General features: G+C 59.1%; 3 protein-coding genes across 3 annotated transcripts in view; 1 reads left to right on the top strand and 2 right to left on the bottom strand.

The window, feature by feature from the left end:
• Positions 1-6,464: 6,464 nt before the first annotated feature.
• Positions 6,465-12,506, bottom strand: CRABP1 (cellular retinoic acid binding protein 1). The gene is made up of 4 exons (XM_037053445.1): positions 12,353-12,506; positions 11,716-11,894; positions 9,868-9,981; positions 6,465-6,750 (listed from the first exon to the last, which is right to left on the bottom strand). The coding sequence occupies exons 1-4, from the start codon at positions 12,420-12,422 to the stop codon at positions 6,700-6,702; spliced, it is 414 nt and encodes a 137-aa protein (XP_036909340.1). The 5' UTR covers positions 12,423-12,506; the 3' UTR covers positions 6,465-6,699.
• Positions 12,507-13,142: 636 nt separating this feature from the next.
• SKIC8 (SKI8 subunit of superkiller complex) overlaps positions 13,143-22,386 on the top strand; it is a 20,934-nt gene continuing 11,690 nt past the window's right edge. Inside the window, exon 1 of the mRNA XM_037053444.1 lies at positions 13,143-13,291. The gene's annotated coding sequence lies outside the window, so the exon portion shown is untranslated. The remainder of the gene's footprint in view (positions 13,292-22,386) is intronic.
• The window catches only part of DNAJA4 (DnaJ heat shock protein family (Hsp40) member A4), a 25,708-nt gene continuing 22,085 nt past the window's right edge, over positions 18,764-22,386 (bottom strand). Inside the window, exon 8 of the mRNA XM_037053437.1 lies at positions 18,764-18,776. The gene's annotated coding sequence lies outside the window, so the exon portion shown is untranslated. The remainder of the gene's footprint in view (positions 18,777-22,386) is intronic.

The following is a 22,386-nucleotide window of genomic DNA, read 5'->3' as shown; positions in this document are numbered from 1 at the left end:
GCCACAGTCCTGGGTGTACTGGAAGTACGGGAAGCAGACGGAGCCTTGGGTGTCTGCCTGGAGCGGCTCCTTCTGATTCACACGAGGGGGGTGGGTGGGCACATGGACTCCAGCTGGGCTTGGCAAGGCGGGCCACACTTTCCTCGCCCCAGGGCTCCAGCGCCTCCTGGAAAACCCTCCTCATCCTCGTCCCGGTTCAGAGGCCGGCACCCCTCCCTGCAAGTGGCTGCAGTGAGTCATGAGTCACTCACACGCCCACAGCATTCTGCCTCTCCGTCTGGCTGTGTCTCGGTGCAGCTGGGATTCCTTGTCTGTCTCCTACCTGGCCTGAGACAGGCTGCATGAGGACAGAGGCATGTCCAAGCTGCCCTCCCTGCCTGGCAGGGGAAGATGCAGGGGCAGGTGGGCCCGGTCCAGGTTGGGAGCAGACAGGGTCAGAGGTCCCAAGAGGCAGTTGGCCTGATTTGCGTGTCTGCCTGCCTCCTTTCGATCAGCCTCTGGGGACGTTGCCCCTAGGAAGGAGCCGTGCGTGGAGCGCCTATGGGGCCACGACCCCAGGCCTCCGGAAAAGAGAGGGTGCTGGGCACCTCCGGGCTTCCCCGAGGATTGCTCAACCCTTCACTCCTGATGAAAACCAGATCCAGGAACTTGGAGTCTGACGTGAAACTGGATACACATCGCCGTGGGCAAAGGAAATTCGCTGTGTGAGAGGGACAGGCTGGCCAGCAGCCGGCGGGGCTGGGCAGGGAGGCTGAGCTTTCTGTCCAAAAGGCCGCCAGGAGCCCTGAGACACAGAAGCCCCCGGGGGACCAAGGGAGCTACCCGCCTCTCTGTCCCGTTCTTCCCGAGTCCTTCTCTTCGTCGGCTCCTTTGCTTCAGTTAGAAGACCTGCCTTTGATCCCTTACCAACCTTTATTTTGGGGGGATAAGGTGAGCTAACCTCTCGGAGCCTCAGTTTCGTCATCTGTATGATGGGGGTGAGAGCAGAACCTGCTTGGTTGGCTTATTACAGGACTGACAGAGATGCTCTGTGAAAAGCACTTTGTGCAAGACCCAGAAGACAGTAAGACCTTATTAAATGTCCCTTCTGTTCAGCTCCCTCCTTCCCTCCTTCCCATGAAACCATTCACACCACCCCTGATGGTCCTAGTGAGGAATGTACCTCCTGTCCCTAATGGCTGGTGCGGTGGAGGAAGCCCTCACTCTGGGGTCGTCGCTCTGGGGTCAGTCCTGCATCCGGCGGCCTCCTCCACGGCCTGACCCTCGGGGACAAAAGGGGACACCAGTGACACCTGCCTTGCCTGTGCCCCGGACAGCTGAGCCTCTCGCCTGGGGACTTAAGCTTCCAGCACTGCGCCTTCCTCCTGCCTGTCTTCTCTCGTCCTGCCGGTTCCTTCTCTTCCTCCAAAGCCATGAGTCAAGTAAACTCGCCGGGCAGGGAGAGAAACTCTGTGGCCGTGGGTTCGGTTGCTCTATTAGAAATCGCTTGAGGAGCACAGAAATTAACATTCCTGGCTCCAGCCCCAACCCAGAGAAGCAGAATCTCTGACTTCTCAAATAAGATTTTGTTTTGAATGACAGAAGTAATACAGGCTCACTCTCAACGCTGCCAATAATACAGAAATAACGAGAGTAAAACCAGCCAGGCCTCAGAGGTAACTGTTATTAACAGCTTGCTGTGTCTCCTCCAGGGTTTTGTGTTTTTCCTGGAACAAGCTGACCATGTAGTTTTAATCGTTACTCTTTTTTTTTTTTTTTTAGAAATGTAAAATCACTGGCACATCTTTCTGCGTTAGTGTACACGTGTCTCCCTTGTTCTGTTTGACACTGCGGATGCTTGCCGACGATTCACACGCAGCCAACCCAGCCTCTGCCTGCCCCTGGCAACCTCAGCCCCGCACTCGTGGGCACCCCAAGGCCCAGGGCCGAGTGCAAGCAGGCCAGGGCCACAAAGCCAGGGCTGGTAACTCGGGCCTCCTGGCGTGCTCTCTGCCTCAAACTACACACCCGCACTCACTGTTTTTTAAAAGGCGGTCAGAGAGGACATCACACTCATCTGAACCTATTTCCGAGAGCAGGGAAGAGGGGAAAAACCCCTAATGCTCATTTCAGTCCATGTGTTTCTGAGAACCGGATTCCTTTCCCAAAGTTTGTCCTAGTTTTCACTTTTCATTACGTTCTTTGTCAGAGTTTACGACTCCATATATTTTTCCTACACACCGTTTCAGAAGCCAACATTTTTCATGCTGGAATCCCGAACTCCCGCTCGCCCTGAGGATGACTGCTCAGAGACCTTGATCAGATTCCCCTTCAGGGACCCATAACCCTTCCCCGTCCTTCGCCTTAACTGATGAACCTTCTTCCCTTGTGGAAACAAATGGAATTATAAAAATTGTGACTGTCATCTATTTTTTTTATTGAGTACGTTTCTCGAAGTCGGCAGGAAACTTTCCCAGAAAGATAAATTACCCACTTGTAATAAATAGAACACATAATGTTTGCAGAACCCTCGTGAGAATTTGCTCTCTGCCCAGACATCATGCTTACTCTTGCTCCCAAAGCCACTGGAACACGAAGCCCGCCTCCCACGAGGTAAGAGGTGTGATTGGAAGTGACCGCTGCCCATCAAGTCACGCCCTCTTCCAAGAGCTTGCCCTCAAGCCTAGTACTGAGCTGCAAAGATTTCCCAGTTCCTCCTTCACCCCCATCCCCTGCCACAGGGGCTGGGTTGGAACCCGTTAGGTTTCTGAGCAGAAAGGAACAGAGGCTGTTCTCAGCCGACCAGAGTACGGGAGACACATGAATGTTGTTCAGCGCTGTCTTGGGCAGAAGAAGAAGGGACAAAGGACCACAGGGTAACTCTTGGCTGCGACCTGCCTCCTGGGCTCTCCTGACCCTCTCCCAGTGGCCAGACCACAGTCTCTTTGGAGAAGTGGCTGATGCCTGGTTGGGAGCAGGAAACGTGCGGAACGAGCCTGGAGCATGGCTCCTCACACCATGCGGCCAGGAAGTTCTCAAAGACGAAGAGGGCCCTCCCCCAAAGATGCGAAGGCCCATTTAAGGAGGCTCTCTCTGGCCAAGGGTGGACCACTTCCAACGTCCATAAGGATTAATAACTGCAACGAATTAAAGCACATCAAGTATATTTCCATCCACAAATTCACAGGGGCAATCAAAAAAAGGGGGGGGGAAGAACAACAAACCAAACCCCTAAAAACCCACAAAAATGCACGGGTCCTTTGTGAAGGGTGCCAGGACCACCAGCTCCTCGCTTCGGAACCAGGAAGTACAGGGGAAGAATCAAACACCATTTCTGCCTTTCTCGCACACGCGGCAGTTCAGGCCGACCACCTCGGAGAGGGCGGGGGAGTGTGTTTTCTTGGGACTGTCCCGGCTCGGAGAGGAAGATGGAATGGGGGGACAGTCCCGCTTGCAGCCTCCAGCGAACTGCGGGTCCAGCAGGAACCTCCGGTGGCTGCCAATACCCCCGAAAGGGGGGCAGTCGGACACTGAGTCATCTGCGGGGGGGACAGTGCACCCCCTCTTGCAGCGGCCTTGCCCAAAACATCACGCCACACGAGCTTCGAGGTCTCACCACCAACTTACAAGAAATACAGGGGACAGAAAGGATGACGGGCATGTCATCATCATAAGCCGGACCGGGGGAGCTTCACAGGACGGACAACCAGTTCCTCCCACAAGCATGATCAAAAACCCCACAGGGCGAAGGGGAACTCCCAGAGGAGCAGGTTCGGGCGAGGATAGGTCACACAACTCAGGCCCTGCCAATCACCGTGCCCTAACCCAGTTGCGATTGGTCCAGACCTGGTCACCAGACCCAGACCAGCTGCATAAGGAGCGAGAGCCTTCAGGTTCCAAGTCGGAGTCCCGGCCTCCAGGGCCAGTCCTGCCCCTGGGCCTCCAGGCCTGAGAGCCTCCGCAGCGTTTCTCTCCACCGGGGTGGGGGGGTTGGGGGCGGGGGGTCAGCACATTCTTTTATGCAAGAAAAACAGCTTTATTCTCCTTTGAATTTTTGTCAGAGTTTATTTGAGCCAAACTGATGACATATGCCGGGAGCAAGCTCTCAAATGTCCCTCCCACCCCGCCCCGCGAAAACGGCTTTATTAAAGTATAACTCACATACCATACAATCCACCCATTTAATATGTACAATTTGGTGGTTTTTAGTGTGTTCCGAATTCTCCAACTCCCACCCCATCAATTTTAGAGCATTTCATCGCCCTGAAAGGAACCCTGCACCAGTCCTCGCCCCTCCGCGCCCCCGCTTGCCCCCAGCGCCCCCAGACTGAGGCAGCCACCAGCATCGTTCCCGTGTGGGGGTTTGCCTCACCTGGCCATTTGGTGCAAATGGGAGCGTGTGCAATGCTCAGTCCCCTGAGACTGGCTTATTCCCCTTGGAGCGATGTTTTACAGGCTCACCCCTACCAGTGGGCCAGCAGTCCCAGCTGGTGCTGACCAACACCCACGCCCCTGTTTCCTGACGCACCTGGCGAGGCCACATCGGAGCAGATGAATCCCAGGCCACAGAGCCGGACCTTTCTGCTGTAAACCCGGGGGGGGGGGGCTGCGGGGCAGGAGAGGAAGACGTTCAGAGAAGGGTTTTTGTGAGGTTGTCGACGGGGCAGGTTTTCAGCCCACACACATGTGGCACATCCTAGGCCACACGTAACATGTGCACACACCTCACAGCAGCGATCCCCAGACCAGGCTCCGTAGAACCCTGGGGTCCCATGGGAGGGGGGTCCCCAGAGGGAAGGAGAAGCACTGTGTTCCTTTTTGTCCCCCTGGAAAATGAAGAAGAAACAGGATTTGAGGGAACCAGGATGCAGCCAATGTTGTGAGTGGGAGGGAGCCATCAATTCTAGATACCAACCCAGTCTTCCCCTCCCGAGAAGCCCACCACAGCCCCCTTCCTCCAGGAAGCCACCCAGCAATGCCTATGATACCCACGCTCTGCCCCAGGTAACGACGTCTGTGGGGCACTGAGCGTGCGCTTGCTGTTTCTGGTGAGCGATCAAGCCCCAGATGGGGAGAAAAAACCAGGATGGGGTGGCATGCTGCCCGTGCGCACGGGTCCTGGGGGCCCTGGGGTGCAGCCAGGCACTGGAGCTGTGTTCATGAGGCTATCTGGGAGGTTCGGGGCACAAGCAGAGGTGCCATGGAGCCCCCAGGCAAAGGGTGGCCCAGTGTGAGGCCCTGAGGACTCTGACCCCGAACCCAGGCCTGCCCTGCTGTGTCAGGGCCCAGTGGCTGTGGGGCTGTGAAAGGGGGGCAGTTAAAGGGGGGCGGTGGACAGAGCCCTTTGGCACTTTCTCGGGGAGGGGTCCCCACAGAGGCCCCAAGAAGCAGGCTGCAGGAGGGGAGCTGCATCCCGACTGGGCAGAAGACCCTGCCCCGGAGCTCCAGTGTGAGCGGTGGAAACTGAGTGGGACCCAGGTGCCCCTGCCCCACCCCAGGAGCAGAGCTGCCCCCTGGGCCGTGGAGGTGTGAGGGGTCGGTGAACCTGCCCTTGTTTCTTTCAGGTGCCCGGGCCTCAGGGGTCTGCCAACCAGTGAGCTCTTTGAGGGTGCCCCTCTTCAGGACTCGGCCGTGTCGGAACGCCGCCGCTCCACGGTTCTGCCAGGAGAGACGCCCCCAAGGAGCCAGGTCGCACCTGTGTGCGACACAGCATCCCCACGGGGAGGCAGAGGGTGCGGCTCCACGAACAAGGGAAACAGCCGGGCCAGCTGTCCCTGTGGGAATGTAGGGCTGGGGACGCCAGATTTCCCCAGTTTGTCTCGAAAGAGAAAGCCCAGATTTTCATGTGAAATCTCCTGTGTTTCTAAAGTAAAAGCTAGCAGCTGCAGCCCATCCATTTGCATGTTCAGATCCACTCTCTGCCTGGTTATGTCCTCGCAGGGTGAGTCTCTGGGTAGCACCCTCATCCCCCCCTCCCCCACACACTCTCCTGCCCTCTGGAGTCCAGCTGGGTTTGGCCAGTGGGCACAATAGGAGGATCCTTAACATCCCACTTCCAGGCAAAACCCAAGCAGCCCCCACTCATCCTACACTGGAGCCACGGCCTCAGGTTACAACTCCTGGGGTTCTCTGTCCCTTCTGCCTTCAGGCCGGGGTCAGGGTCTGCTGCTGCTTCTCCCTGCGCCCCTCCCATGCTTATGGGCCCTCTTCGCCCTGTCCATGTGAGCAGCCCCTTTATTCTGAGCTCTCGTCACTTCACCCTTTTGAATGTGTCCCCCTTTCCTGCTGGGAACCACCAACACCCCAATGAATGCAAAGAGCACACACCATAGTGAGCTCCACACACCTTCCGGTGCTGAGTGGGGGAGCCCAGCCCACAGCCCCTGGGAAGCTCTGGGCACGGCCCAGGCCAGCGAGGGCAGGGGTGGGGGGCCAGGCACAGCCCAGGGTCCAAGCAGAGAGACAGTGCAAAGAACAGAGACGCCTTGAGACGTGTCCAACCAGTTTAATGAAGAAACCGTGCAGATGCCAAACTAGGGGGCCAGGGACACGGCCCGGAGGCCTTGGGGAAGCTCTACCAGACGGGCGTGGGGAAATGGGACGCCTAATGCCGACAGCGGGGGCAGGGACGTCCACTGGCACCTCAGACCTAAGACATTCCTCGGGGAGGGGGGGGAGGACATGCACCGCACCCCCAGAGCAGGAGCAAGACGGCCGCAGTCACTCCCGGACATAAATTCTCGTGCAGACCACGTCATCGGCGCCGAACGTCTGCAGAAGGGAAGGAAAATGTTTAAAGCATATCACTAATAAGGCTACTTACTGCCCTGTTAAAAACTCTTTGAAACAGACATTCAATTTCCTGTGCCATGTGCTCACGCTAAGTGCTAAGGGCTTTTTTTCTTTCTTTCTTTCTTTTTTTCCTCCCTTGAGCTCTGTGTTGGCAGAGAGGCAGCCAGGGGTATAGAATTATGTTCTATGCAGTCTTCCTTTGCTCCTGGAACCGGTGAATGCTGACATCAGCCATCCACGTTTCCGGGCTTTGGTTTTGAAATTAAATTGAAACGGAGAGTGTCGTATTGGGCATTCCTGGAGCGATTTCTATCTCTCTTTATACGACTTCAAGGGAGACGGGGCTGGGGGCAGCCGGAGCCCTGGGGTCCAACGCTGACCAGCAGATGGGAGGGGTGGGAGAGGGGACAGAAGTGCCTCCCGGGAAGCAGCTGTCCAGCCGGGGCGACAGCCTGAGGCTGCAGCCCTAGCACTCAGTCACCTGCACGCTCGAAAACAGTCTCAGCTGCAAGAGCGCAGCATCGGCCCTTAACCACGACTTGGCCCGCCTCCACTCCTGAGACTCTTTGGATGGAATTGAACGAGATGGTCCCAAGGGCTCCTTCCCGCCCAACTCTACGGCTCTTTGTTTGCGGGTTTGCCACAGGGAGGACTCGAGCCACGGCACACGGGGCGGGGGGCGGGGGGGGGGGGGACTGGTCTCTCCCGGCCCCTGAAGTCACGTCGCCCGGGAGTCAGCTGAGTCGACTCTCCCAGACCGGCAGTTGCTCACGGGGAGTGGGACAGAAAAACCGAGATGCTTTTTAAAAATCAAAGCCAACCCCGCCCCCCCCAAAAAACAAGACTTCCCCAAGCTGCAGCCCTGACAGGGGTGTCTGTGTACAGAGGGATGATTTTCTGCTGGAGGGTCTCTATCTGTCAGATTCTCGCTGAGGTCTGAGGGTCCAGTGAGGTTGGAAGCCCTGGATCTGTGTGGACCCTCAGGTCCTCGCTGGGGTCCCTGGGTTGGGGATGAGATGCTGTCACAGAGCACGTGCTAGGACGTCGAGCCAAGGCGTGTGTTTCAGGGAAACACCGTCCTCGGTGGTTCCTAAGGAAGCAAATCCTCATCACGGCTTCCCTTCTCTGGAGGGAGCTCCTGCTCTGGACAGCCCTCTGTCCTGCCGTTTATCATCTCTGCATTAGCCAGGACAGTGGGCCATTCTGTGTGTATGCGCAGGGGGAGGGGAGAGCTCCCACCGACATTCACCTCTCAGAACCCAAACTCTCCGAGGAGGTTGTCACGGGAAGGCCCGAGTTCGCGGACTGAACTCTACCCGCGCTGAAAGGACTGGAGCTGGCACCTCACCCAGTCCGACTCGCGCCTCCAGGACACGAGGAGGATGCACTGTGTCTCCAGTCACATTTGAGACATCCTTCTCGGCCTGGAAACTGGGCTGAGAGGCTCCCAAAAGACACGGTAGAATGTTCCAGAGTGGTCTGAGGGCTGACACTCAGTTTTCAAAAGAGCTCGGGAAGCGATGTGCTGCTGGCCCCGGGGGACAGCTTATGTCAACGTCGCTGGAATTAATTTGCCTCTTATTATTCGAGGCAGCATCTCCCTGCATTTGGATGTGTTAATGAGGATAACTCTCGAGATAAAAGCCCGCATTTCATACTCCACACTCCGGGAATTAGCGCTCCCTTTGCAGTGCGTGTGCACGTCTGCCGAGCCACGGAGGCTGTGCCTGCGCGGTGGCGCCTCGCAGGGGTTGGAGGGGGCCAAGTCCCCCTGGCGGAACTGGGCTCGGGCGCTCTGGCTGCTGGGCTACTGCGGAGCTTCATCGGGTCAGCTGCTCACAGAGCGAACTGAGCCGACTCGGCCTCAGTCACACTCAAAAATTCTAGAACCATCTCCCTCTTTGCTAACTCTGGCACCGGTGAACCCGTGTGTGTCCTCTTCTCCTAAATGTCCTTGTCCCCGATTACCCCCACCCCCACCCCCACCGCGTCAGGTATTTGCTCCCTGGAAACAGCATTATCCAGGCTGCGGGCTAACCAGCTCCAGGAAGGAGAAAGCCTGGGAAATCGTCACAGGACAGGACGAGAGCAGCAAGCCTGGGCTACAGTCACAGAGACAGCTGAGTTCTGGACTTCTCACAGAGCAAGTGCGGAACCCCAGGGTGGAGAGGGACCTCGGGGAGCAGACTTCAACCTGATCCCTCCCCTCACATCCCGGGAAGGGAAGGGCCACGCCCACCCAGGTCCGGGCAGTGAGTCCTTCCCCACATTTCCGGGTGGCGCTGGGTGGGGCGGGCAGGCCGTCCTAGAGGGCGGGTGTGAATGACTCGCCTGTGGAGAACAGAGGCTCTTGCCTTCTGGTGACCCACAAGGGCCTCCGTTTCCTAGTCTGGTGGACCGAAGGTGGCTGCCAGGAAAGCCGGGTGTGTTCTGAATACAGAGGGAGAGTGACAGGGGTGTCCTGCTCTCCTGCCTAAACACATGATGAAGGCGGAGGCGGCCTGTGATTAAACTACGGGGGTGTCTAAGTTTGCCTCCTTCGGGTAAATTTTGTGTGGCCGGGGCTGCTGACCATATTTTAATCCAAATACTTTCAGGGTAGAGCCCGCCCTGCCCAGTTTTCAGGCCCCCTCCCCGAATGTCTGGCCCACACAGACACTTCCCAAGTTAGCAGGACTTGCCGGGCTCTGAAGGCCATTGGAATTTGTAAGTCTGGGAGCGGGGAGAGGGGCGGGAGGTGAAAACGTTCTCTGAGGCTCCCAGAGCTGATGTGAGGAAATTTCTGAAATCTTTCCCAGGCAGAGGAACGGGGAGTGAGAAGGGGAAAAAAGTGAACCCTGAGACCTCACAGGGCCCATGCCTCAGGAGTTGTTGGGGCAGGGAGCCAAGTCACCGCAGGGAGGGATCACTCTGGGGGGTGTCAGTCTAGCCCCCCGCGGTGCCTCACTGAACAATGAGGTCCTCTGACCCAAAGGGACACCTCAGGCTTTCTGCTAGCGTTTTACCCCGGGGCCAACAAAATCTCTCCCCAGGTGGGCAAGAGAGGACACGCTCACAGCGGCGCCCGGTCTGGGGAACAGGGTCAGGGGCCCTCACCAGGATCAGCTCGTCGTTGGCCAGCTCTCGGGTCCAGTAGGTTTTGGGGCCATCCCCCTCGAGGAGAGTTTGTGTGCAATGGATCTTGTTCTCATTCTCCCAAGTGGCCAAACTCTGTGGGCAGGAAAACCGTTAGCGACATGAATTACGGTCACGGCAGCCGGAGTGCCAGCAACAATGAGCGCCAGAGAATAACCGCTGCCTAGAGAAGCAACACATGGTCCCCGTCAGCAGGGCTCGGACCCCCTGCCGCGCCTCTGAGCCCAGCTTCAGGGCCCCGGGGGGCAGACGGCCGGGGCACGCGCATCCCTGGTCTCGCACAGACTCGAGGCAGCAATGCTCGGGCGGCCTTTATATCTCCAGGAATAAAATTCAGAGTGTGCAATGATCCATTTATAGACTACCCTTCAAGCAATTTGGATTTTAAGGGCAAGAACCCTCACGTCGGAACTACAAAATTTTACAACAGCCAAGACACCGTGTGTGTGTGCGTGTGTGTGTAACCACATCTGCAGGGAGATCGGGGGCTCTGGTCCCTCCCTGTGTGCGTGGATTTGGGGGTAATGCCAGCCTGCTGGGAGAAACGGGGGGGGGGGTCTCTGGCCCCGAGAATAAAAAAGCTGCCTGTTTCTAGGTGATGTCCCTCTAGGGAAAAAAGTGTAAAAACCACACTAGACAGCCCTCTGAAGAGTCCTCATGCTGACGGAAGTGGGAAGCAAAAGGAGCAGACTGCCGCCTCCCCAGTGTCTGCCCAAAGCAGAGAGACGCATGAGGCGGTGGGGCCCTTGGCATTTTTACCAGAATCGGGGTCTCTGGCAGTAGCCAGCATCCCTGTCCCCAACTGGAGCCCTGCCTGTCGCCAGGCTGTCTCTCTAACGACACTGCTGCTCTCCTGTTTTTACCATCAGTTTGGTAACAGGGGCTCAGATCCCCGCCTGGCTCTGAGCCTGGACATCACGTTCAGGCCGGGCTGACTCCGGGGGCCAAATTCCACGTGCTGGGTAAGTGTGCCCCTAGGGCTGCCTCACTGCATCCCTGTCTGGAACCCTGTGCCCAGGGAGTCGCCCCCCCACCCCACCCCAGCACATCACACAGGCACCACTCAGAGAAGGAGAAAACAACTCCTCACTCTCTGGAATGTTGTTAGTACTTTTTTTTTCTTAATACCAGGGAAAGAAAGACATGTCGCTTTTTATGTAAGAGGTGGCAGCAGCGATTATTTTCCCATCCGTCCTCAAAATGCTGGAGTAGCCAACCGTCCATTCCTCTCGGGGCGGGGGCGGGGGGGGGGGAGTCAACCGAACGCAAACTTGCCCATCTCCAATCCAGCCCCTTGCTCCCCGCCCCCACCCGGGGTTCAACAGGGACTGATACACGGAGAAATACAAAACTCTTGCCCTTGAGGACTGAGAGACAGAGAGAGCACTCAGTCCATTCCCAGCAGGAATCCGCCTTGCTTTTGGAAGGATTCCACCTATTCTCTAAGGAACCAGGGAGGGCGGGCGGCAGAGGTGCCGACAGAAAAGGTGGCGGCCACCTGCGACAGAAAAGGTGGCGGCCCTGCCGCTCCTGCTCCCTAGCCGCCCGCACCCGGGGTCGCCGCCAAGCGCTGCAGAAACCTCGGCAGGAGACGGCTTAGGGACGGCGCTGGAAGGGAAGGGTTAGGGCTTTCTCCCGCCCAGAGCGCCCGGCTAAGCAGATGTCTGAAAACCGCGGTGCACACGCCCTGCCGGAAAAGCGCGCCACAGGCTGCAGGGCCGGGGGGCGGGGTGGAACCCGGTGCGCGTGGCTGCGCGGTCCACGGGCCGGGTGCGGGGATACCGGGCGATGCCCAGCTCTGCAGCTCACCCTGCACTTGCGTCCATCCACGGTCTCCTCCTCAAAGCCTTCTCCGACTTTGAAGTTGATCTCGGTGGTGCGCACCGTGGTGGATGTCTTGATGTAGAACTGGTCCCCGTCCTGGCGGATCTCCACGTGCGGCTTGGACGCCGCCGCCACGGCCACCTTCCGCAGCATGGCGTTCACACCTGCCGGGAAGCACGCACGCCGCGGGCTCGGGTCCCTGGACTGGGGACAACTTCCACACCCTCTGACTGCAGGTAGGAGCCTTAAAATGGAGCCGTTATCCCCTTGCCTCGCTCCGATTTTCCGGATGAGAAAGTCAGAAAGGGTAAGTGAGTGGCTTTCCCTGGGAGAGCCTGGCTTCAAACTGAGTCCCCAAATTTAAAGTCCCTGACTCTCCTGGGACTCCAGAAATAAGTCTCTCCTCACGACTATCGGGCACGAGATAAAGGCAGAGCCGTCGGGGAAGGCGCCCAGCACCCAGCCAACGTGCGCTGGACGCGCGGGCCCACTCCCGCTCCTACACGGCGAGCGCCGAGGATATATCTCCCCGGGAACTTTCTGCTGCCGGGGGTCGGTCCCCAAAACCCACCCCCCTGAGGTGCCCGCAGCACCTCCAAGGGTTGCGTCCGAGCCCGCTTACCCAGGGCCTTGAGGAGCTCGTCGAAGTTCTCGCTGCTGCGCATCTTCCAGGTGCCGGCGAAGTTGGGCATGGTGGCGGCGGCGGAGGAGGAGGAGGAGGCGGTGGTGGTAGTGGTAGCGGCGGCGGCAGGCGCACTCGGAGCTGCACAGCCGAGACTGCGCTCTGCGCCCAGCGCGCGCCCCGAGTCTACGCAGAGCGCCCCTCACCCCGCCCGCTGCAGCCCCGCCCTCGGCCCCGCCCCCGCGGCCCCTCGCGGCCCGGAGCCCAGCCCCCAGCTCCGATGCCCCTTCTGCGCCCTGGAGTCCAGGTTGCAGGTCTGGAACCCACTGTCCTCCAGCTGGACGTGGAGGCGCTTCTGCCATCCGCAGGCCACCCTTCTTAAAGTGGGTGCTGGGAGAGGGTTAGATGAACCAAGATGGTTCATTACAAGGGAGTATGTGGAAGGTGTGCCATGTAGACTTGTGGAAACATTACACTATTCTCTCCACTTTTGTCTGTTTGAGAATACCCATAATATGAAGTAGAGGGTACACCAGGAGATGGGAGCCGCTTTCTCCCACAACCAGTGACGGCTCTGGGTGTGCCCAGCCATTTCCCTTCTGCTCGCAGTCAGGCACCCCTTTCCGCATACCTTACCCATCAGGCGCAGGACCAATGGGAGCGAGAAGCGGGAAAGCCTGACCCCCAGCACGCTCCTGGGCGTAGCTGCTGGAACCCAGCATCCCGCGAGACCGGGCGACCTCACCCCCACCCTTGCCCCGGCCTCGCGATCACAGGGAACGGGGAAGAACAGTTTGTGCCAAGACAGAGCTGTGTGGTTGTGGGTCCCTGTGCCTCAGCGAGGCTGCTGTGCGTGGTCTGAAGGGGGTGAGGCAAGAGTGAGCAGAAGCCACTAAGCACACAGGGCCACGAAGTCACCTAGAAGGGTCTGGAGCAGAGATAAGCCCTGCACATGTTGCATTTTTGTAAAGTTGCCTCTGCTTTAGCGTGGAGATGGATGGGAGGGGTGGACATCGCCAGGGGCACTGGAAGGGGTCCGTAGCCCTGTGCAGGGAAGGGTGGTGCTGTGGACCGTGGAGACGTGAAGGGGACCGGGACAGGTTACAAGAAGAGCCGCGGTTCCCCTACCTGCTAGTCGGGATTAGGGCCAGGCATCAGAGCAGCCCGGGCAAGCTGTGTTGACATGTCGACCCCGGCCCTGCCCTGGAGATGTGGGTACAGTAAGTCCGGGGTGGGACCCAGGGAGCTACGTTTCCCAAGCTTGTACAGCCGCGATGGCCCTGCAATCTTCCAGGACCCGCTGTGACCGTAGGGCAGCGGGGCGTGGGAGCGGGAGGCCAAATGACTCCAGGTTTCTGGCTTTGTCAGGGGGAGAAAAGGAAAGAGCTTGAGGCCCCGACTTCCTGTGAGGTTGAAGGGCGCGTGTGTCGGGGTGGCAGGAAGGTATTCAGGATAACGATGAAGCCATCGTGAATCGTGAATCCAGCAGAGGGGCGAGTGGTGTGCAGCATTTCCTGAGTGTATCTGTGGGGCGGCCTGCAGAACCCACTGCACTCAGCCCCCTGGAGGGAAGTTCACTGAGTCCACCTTGGGTGTAATGGCTTTAAGATTCCTAGGGACACACAGATGGAGCTGCTCAGAGTGTGAAATTCAGGGACGCGAGGAGGGAGCATCCTGGAGGGCCTCCAAAAGGAGGGGAGTCCGTGTCTCCTTGTGGCAGTTCCGGGCGGTGGAGAGAGAGCCAGGGGTGGGGGGGTGGTGTGGGTAACATGGAACACAGCATTGGAATTTGGGGGTACCTCAGGCTGCAGAGGGGAGGTCTGGTGAGGCAGCAGGAGGCCTGGGGACAAGGCTCGGAGTTTCTAGTGGGATTCTGGTGACACGTGGTGTGGATGGTGCCCAGCCCCTGGCCTGTCAGCCCCTGGCCTGTCAGCTCCCTCAGCCGGGAGTCAGGTCCCGGCCCCGTATGCCTCAGTCTGAGGAGATTGTGCCAGTGGGCAGGCAAAGGTGGCTTCCCGGCTGAGGGAGCTGCCCACAGTCACTCAAGCCTCTGTCTGTGGCTTCTCCCGTGTCCCCAGGGCGCACTGGGGGTGTGTTGCACGCTCACTCACACACGTGCCTGCGGTCAGGATCCTCTTGGGGTTTTGGCTGGAACACTGATTTTTGAACCTCCAGAGCAAAATGACTCTTGGAAGACCAGCTCCGTGAATAAACAGATTCATGGACTCGCTCAATATGTTTGGAAGAAACACTCTGAGCCCCGCATGGGGTTCAGGGGCAGAGGGGCAGACAGGGGGAAGATCAGTCTACCCAGACCAAATTTGGGACCATGTGGAGAGGCCTGTAACTTCTGGAGGTGTCAGACCTTCCTGGGGAAGGTGACAGGAAGCCCAAACAGAGCCCTGAAGTGTGACGAGGGCCTCAGCAGGTGGAGAAAGGGGACAAGCTGGCAGTCGCAGGTGAGGAGCCTGGCGCTCCCGCCAGCTGCACTGGAGACATCTGCAAGGAGCTGCCCATAAAGGGGCTCCCCTGGGTGTCCGGCGGCCTCACTGTAGGAACAAGGCACCCCGAGTCCCGGCCAGAGTGGGTGTCATCAGCTGGCTGCAACTGCAGCCCACTCCTGGTGTGCCCGCCTAGTCTGGATCTCGGAGACAAGAGCTGGGCCTGGGCCTCCTCTCCAAGGCCCCTTTGTTCTCTGCTGGCCCCTCCGCCTGACTCCTGACTCTGCAAGACCCCACGTTGCCAGCTCCCCCCAGGCCACTGACCTGCCTCCCTGTTGTCCCTGTCAGGGAAGTTTCTGCTGAGGTCGGCTTCTTCTGCTTGGAGGGGCGCCAGGGCCTCAGCTTCCCGGGGCCTGTTGGCCTGGCCCCGTGCCCTCCGGCAGGCTGGGTTCAGGCTGGAAGAATGGGGGTCAGAGTTCAGTCCCGAAAGCTGGGGGCTCTGAAGAGGGTCCCAGTGGGGGTATTCAGGATGCTGCGGTGGGGCCTGGGGCCACAGTGTGGGGACAATCTGGGAGTCGGCAGAAGACAAAGAAGAGCCGGATTCCTGGGGTAGGCTGGGGGTGGGGCCGCACCTGCCTGTGCCTGGGAGGGGACTTCTTCTAGGGTAATGGGGTGGAAGGTGCATCGGACGGGGAGCCGAGGGCCTGGGACCATGCATCCCGAGGGAGAATAAATACAAGCGGTGGACATTTACTGAGGTCTGACCGAGCCAGGCCCTGTACCAGGTGCTCCATGAACATTCATTCATGCATGCAGGCATCCGTCCATCCCTTGTCCATCACCAGGCCCAGAGACTGACACTCACACAGGTGAAGATGCAGCTCCCTCGGCCGCTTAAGACAGAGTTGGGGTGAGCCCAGTGGGCTGCCCACCCCCTCTGCGTTTGATTGTGCAGATGGGCCCCTGGAGGCCCGGGATGGGGGTGCTCCTGGTCTCAGATCACACCACGGAGCAGGGGGACCCTCATTCCCTGCCTGCCAGCCCCGGGGATCCCAGAATGTCTGACTCACTGAGGTCTCACCGGGACAACTCTGCTAACCACCAGGACCCGAGAACCAGGTGCAGCAAGTCCGAGTCTCTGGGCGTCAGTCATGACTCTCCAACAGTCCTTGTTTGCCTGGGGCCGAGGGGCTTCCAGGACACGGGACTCTGCGAGGTGAAACAGGACTGTCCCGGGCAGACCGGGACGAGTCGGTCACCATGTCCAGTGTCGTGTGAGCTCTGAGAGACGTGCTTCGTGTCCGGGCCCTGTGGAGACGGATCCTCTCTTCTGTCATTTGTCTGAGACCGGGGCTGCATGTCTGTGTGCGTCTCCATCTCGGAGCCTCTGCACGCTCCGGGATGGTCTCTGTGTGGTTGTCTCTGTGTGTGTGTGAACCTCCTTGCCCACAAGCATCTGTTCTCTGGTGACCCCATCTGGTCATACCTGCCCCTTCTCCAGCTCAGTCTCGTTGCCCTCTGTGCCCTGCTGCCCAACAGAGGGGCTTGGTCCAGCCGGCCCCTCTAGCCTCCAGCCGGGCGATTCCAGAACCATGGCAGCACACTGTCCCCATTCACCCTCGCCCTCGGTGCCGCCTCCGCTGTGGCCCCGAACTCTGCTGCCTCACACTCCACACCCCCATCTGGGTCTCCGAGTCAGCACCCTCTCTCCTCCCCCAACCCTGGTCCTTGACGTCCTGCTTGCACATCCCCTGCTCAGTGAATCCTCCCCATGTCCCCAGGTTGGGTGAGCATTTCCCCCTTGGCCTCCACCTTCCCCTGAGACCCCTATGCGGTCTCACCTCCGGTGTCCGGAGCAGAGGAGACAGAGGGAGCCTTCACGGTTCACTGTGCCCTGCCAACTCCGTGTCAGGCACCGGGCTGTCATCGAATTTTCACAACCATCCTGTGAAAGGGGACCACAGCTCAGAGAGGCGGAGGCACCGGCCCAAGGCACACAGCTGGGAGGTAGTGGAGCTGGTTTCCCAGGCTGCCTGGTGGCTGCCACCTGCCCCACCCACCCACCCTGGGCCTTCTCCAGGCTGGGCCCCCCACCAAGCCCCTACATCCCAGTTTGTGTGCATGTCCCCAGTGGTCCACGCAGGCCCGGGGGGCCTAGCGGACACCCCATGAAGTGACTGCCTGCTCTTGAAAATGACAACCCAGGCTTTCATTAGTCTGATTTACACAAGAGCTGGGATCCTGTGGGCGCAGGGCCCGGGGACGGGCGGCTATAATTTATCAGGAAACTCGGCAGCCGTACCAGCGTCCCTTGCAGTGCTTGGAGGAGAAGGTAAATGATGGCCCGCATCCCTGTGTGGGGCGAAGACCGGTCCTGTTCCCGGCGCGGAGGAGCACGTGATGGGCCCTCCGCCGTCCCCCACGTGGGCTCATCCACCTGCTGCCCGGAGGTGCCACAGGGGGGTCAGCTGCCTCTCATCGATCGCCAGCTCAGGATGCCAAATGGTGCCTTTGAAAGTCCATAAAGAAAGGGACACCATCGGGGCCTGATCAATCACTGCTGCGTCCCTTGCGTGGCGCGTGCGGGCAGGGACAATGGCCGCCGGTCACGGGGCTCAGTCGCAGCGGCCGGATTAATGATCTTTGGGACAAGAGCGACGCCCACCTCCGCTCCCGCAGCCCCAGCAGCACTAGCAGCCCCAGCGCCCTGCAGCCTTCCCTAATCGAGGTGGAGAGGTTGACGAATGTGGGGCGCGGGGTCTGTGCGAGCCCCCGGGCTTCCCCGCACCCCCCCTCGCCGGCGGTGGGCAGGACAGCTGCTCTGCCTCCCAGATGTCCGAGGTGGGGGCGGGGAGGCCAGTCCCTTCCCCCTCAGCCAGGCAGCTGGGAGAGCCCTGAGAGCCGCACCTGAGGGGCCTTGCAGGGTGAGGGCTGGGGCGCAGTTCCCCAGACAAGCTCGGTGCCCCTCTCCTTTCGGAGGCGGCGCCGCAGGGTATGGGTGCTGCACGGGGTTTCTGGCCTTTGATGATGATTGCATTAGCGCTGATAACTCGAAAATTAATCTTCCTAATAAGACGCCCGCATTCCGGCAGCGCTGCAGGCCCGTCCCCCTCTCCAGGCTCCGCAGGCCCCGCAGGATGTGAGTATTTAATTAACGTCAGTCTCCTGCTCGCTGGAGTGTTTGTAAATATGATTCACGGGCGTATTGTTACCTCGCTGAGCGCCGTGGGCCCCTCTGCCTGCCAGCCTCCCTCCGCACAGCCAGCTCCTGGCAGCTGACCCGGCGGTAGAGCTGCCCCAGCCGGACTGGGCAGCCGTGCTGGGGGGGCCCGGGCCTGCACACAGGCCTCCTGCCCATCCACAGGACCCAGGGTGGCAATCAGAGGCCTCATTCACGTGGAACTTGGACTACAGTTGGTTAAAAGGCCTTGAGAAGGGCCTGACGCCCCCCAGGAGTGGTTCTGGGGAGCAGGGGATGACCCCCCCGCCCCCCTCCCCCCCGCCCCCCTCCCCCCCCCGCGAGAAGTCAGAATTCCGCCATAGACCCCACCTTCCCCGCAGTGGAGAGAAGCCAAAACAGGGTCCCAGGAGGCCCTGGCTGCAACCAGTGGGAGGGTCTTTGGGGCCCAGGTGACCTCTCACCTTTGCTGACACCTCTTGTTGCTACCTGGTGTGGGTGCCTCAGAGACAGGGAGGAGACTGGATCTCACGAGGGAGGTGGGGTGTTCCCGGCTGCTGTCATTTTGAGGGATGTACATGAAGGATTGCCCTGGGCCGCTGGAGCCTCCGGCCCACGGAAGGAGGCAGGGATGGGGCTCCCTGACTCATTAACACGGACCTATCCATCCCTGCCTGGCCCTGACACATCCATGGCAGCGTCACGCTCTGTGTGGGGGGCGGGGGCAGGGCTGTCAGGTGGGAGGGGGAACGCCTGTTTGGGAAATTCTGTCATCGTTCAGGCCACTTCAAAACCAACCTGAGGCCTGTGTGTCCTGTTTCCAGTTCCTTCAGCATCCTCCTCCCCATCCCTCCCTCGATGAGGGGTCAGCTTAGGTGTGACAAGGAAAGGGAACTGCCGGCCTGCCCACCTCAGAGACACCGGGAGTGTTAACCTAGAAACGGCCCCGTCCTGCTCTCCCTGTGTTGGGCCCACTTTGAAAAGTGAGGCCGACCGCCCCTTCGAGGGGGTCACAATGTAGGCCACATTCCTCACGTGCAGTTTAGGAAGGGCCTCTGGACACAGAGTCCAGGCTCTGGAGGGGAGGGAAGAGATCGTCGTCCAGCTGTTTCCTTCGCCCAGTCCTCCGTGGTCCAGGCCCGGGTTCTGCCTGCTTCTGCGTGGAGGTGGCTTTGGGTTCTTCAGTGGTTTTCCGCAGTGTGGTTGGCCTGGATCTCTTCTCCCTGCCTCCCACCAGAGACCATCCTGTGGGCAGACCTGCTCCAGGGACTGTGTGGCTTGATCTACCCCAAATGGGGATGGGGGTGTCTGTGGAAGTTCCTCCATCGGCTCTTGTCCAGACCCGGTGGCTGATTCCTGAGGGGATGTTGGGCAAGTCCTCGGCCTCCTCAGGCCTCTGTTTCCCCAGTGGCCCTCAGAACTCTGTCTGCCTGGACTTAACACAATGCCACTGGAACCCCAGCTCCTGCCAGCCCTCGTGGGGCTGACACTGGCCTGGGCCCAGCAGAGTCCCTGCCTGACTCTCACAGCTTCCCTGGACTCCCCTGTCCTGCTTCCTCGTATGGCTCTCTCTGGGTAAGCCTGTTTGATCTGGTTCTGTCCAGTTTGCAGCCCACACCCAGCCCGGGTCTGTCCCGGCCTGAATGTCCCCCAGGCAGCAGCGGCCTGGCCACAGCCCTCATTCATCTTCCCCAGTGGCCCGGAGACAAAGGGCCTAATGTGTGTGCAGCTGGGCCTTTCCCGCATCATCCCTCACAACCAGCACCGATAATGGGCCTCCAATGAGTCCCCCGTGGCCACCTGCTGACCAGGGGTGGCCGGGCAATGCCGCCAGCGAGCGCATGGACCCGATGACAAAGCAAGCCTCTGGGGCGAGGGGGTGGAGCGGGAGGCATGACCGCGGCCCCACGGCGAATCTCATCGCTCATTTCTGACGTGGATGCATTATGCCCCTCAAGCACCACTTGCCCCCAGACACTGAGCTGCCACATTAATTGACAGGGGAATCTGCGGGGGCAGCTACTGCAGAGCAGGACTTTGTCCTCAGAGGCCTGGCCCAGGGAGCCCTCATCTTCTGTGAGGCCGGAGCTTGGTACCCTCTGAGAGCTTGCCTCTGTTGAGGGCGTGTGTCTATGTGTGAGTGTGTGTGTGTGTGTGTGAGTGAGTGTGTGTGAGAGTGGGTCCCAGGGACACCAGGCTCCAAGTGACAGCAGGTCCATGAGTTGGCACCCAGGACTCCTGACCACCCTCCCACCCTTTCGCTCATTCTATGGGACGTTCCTGCGCGCTGTGTAGGGCTCTTGGGTGCTGCTGGGCTTCCCCGGACTCTGCAGAGCCAGGGCCCCCACCTGCAGTCTGTCCTTTCACAGCCTGGCCTCCCCTGGAACCGGGCCTGGCCTCCTTTCTTCCTGAAGACCCAGAAGGTGGCAAAGCAAATGGGACATGGTAGGTTTTGCGGGAGTGCCAGCAGCCCTGGGTGGCTACTCCCCCAAATCCCAAGGATCTGTAGTAAAGGGGCAGAGGGGTGTGCACAGAAGTGGGCATCGGACGCCTCAACGCATGCTGGCTCCACCCCAGAGTGCGCTCCCTCCGATGGCCTATGGGGTGGACACTACAAGGTGGACATACCCCATGTACTCTGGGGTCCAGCATGACACCCAAAGAAGGTGTGTACCTTCTTTGTTTATTTTTTAGTTTTATGTGTTCATGTTTAGAGAGAGAGGAAGAGAAGGAGAAAGAGAGGGAGAAAAACATCAATGTGTGGTTGCCTCTCATGCGCCCCCTACTGGGGACCTAGCCCGCAACCCAGGCGTGTGCCCGCACACTGGGAATCAAACCAGCAACCCTTTGGTTCACATTTCTGCGCTCAGTCCGGCGAGCCACACCAGCCAGGGCTGGCGCACACCTCCTTATTACAGCAGGTTCTTCATGCGGGTCAGCTACTGCACGTCAGTAACTTAAAACCACCCACGGGAGCTGTGATCACCACAGCCATTGGCACGTGCTGCGAACCAGGGTTAGCTCCTCCCCCAGGAGCCTGCTGTTAAACCTTGGCCAGCACACCCCTGGAGCCCTGCTCCTCCTCCCTGTACTCCTCCATCCAAGTGGGCACCCCCCCCACCTTCCTCTCACCCTCACTCACCAGCCTGCCCTGTCTCCTTCTCTGCACACTGTGGTGCCGGCTCACAGCTTCCACACCCAGTTCTGCAGACCTCCTGGGCCACAGCCTCCCCCTGGCAGGCCCACCATGCTGGGCTCTCTGGCTTACCTGCCTAACTTTGCTGCTTCCTAGGTCAGCAGGTAAATGACCAAGAGGCTTGCAAAGTCGTAATGGGTCTGGCTGCAGCAGAATTCTGTGAGCTGTTGGGCGTGACCAGCCTCTATCTTTCTGATGCACAGGGCCCAGTCCTTCAGCCGCACTTTTACTTCTCTGGGCTTGGGACTCAGTCTTTCGGCATAGGAGGGCTCCTACCCATTTTCTGAGTGTTTTGGCCTCCATTTTCTGGGTGAGGAACTGGAGGCCCTGGAGGTCTTTGCTTGAGGTCCCATAATGACTCAGCAGCAGCTAGTCCCAGCCTCCGGTCTGCAGGTGCTGAGGAGGGCGGCAGGTACCTGCTACTCCCCATCTCCTTCAGCAAACCCCCGCCAAGTGGCCAAGAGCAGGCAGAGACTGCCACTGTGTGGCCACCCGTAGTAAAGTCCTAGGTTGGTAGCTCCATTGCTTAGACTGTCCAAGTGGAGAACCGGTTCCAGGTACTTCTCTGGCTCAGCACCCCTGGACCCGCTGGGAGAAGACTCTGAAGGGCACTCTGAGTGTTTGGATTTCTGCCCCCCTCCCGTTTCCTTCCTGTGACCTGTTTCCCACCTTCCCCTCTCCTAACCCTGTGGAATGGGGAATGAAAAAACTAATAGCCATCCATCTCCCAGTGGAGCCCGAGTTCCCATTCTCATGCTACCTGTTGGCTGAGTGACCCTGGAGAAGTCACTGCGCCCCCTAGCGGTGAAACAGGGTGAACCCCGACGCGGAGGTGTTACCACGGGTACTCTGTGTTTGTACCTCTGTTGTAGCTCTCCAAATGTTTAAAACCAACACAAAACTGTGGAGATGCCCGGGTCTCCCGAGTGGGGTTGTGTACTCCAGACGGTGAACAAGCCCATCCCCTGGGGTATAGGAAGGAAACATTAGACCCTCTGATTACATTTATTATCTCACCCTTTGTATTTGCTTTATTATATATAACTGTATTAGCAGAGTAGCACATACACACGATTTATAATGTGCAGCATGTATGTGCAAATAATTTAACAACATGTATGTGTGGTCACTGGTCACTGTGCAACATGTATGTGGGGTCCCTTGACATTTTTCCATATATGTAGATATAAAACAGCTGTTTTTTTAAACAACACAACTT

The sequence above is a fragment of the Sturnira hondurensis genome, unplaced genomic scaffold (assembly GCF_014824575.4).
Source record: "Sturnira hondurensis isolate 20B ecotype Veracruz unplaced genomic scaffold, ASM1482457v3 Scaffold0007865, whole genome shotgun sequence".
In the NCBI taxonomy this organism is placed as follows: Eukaryota; Metazoa; Chordata; class Mammalia; order Chiroptera; family Phyllostomidae; genus Sturnira; species Sturnira hondurensis.
The sequence above is the reverse complement of the archived record's forward strand: the minus strand, read 5'-3'. Positions and strand labels throughout refer to the sequence as shown.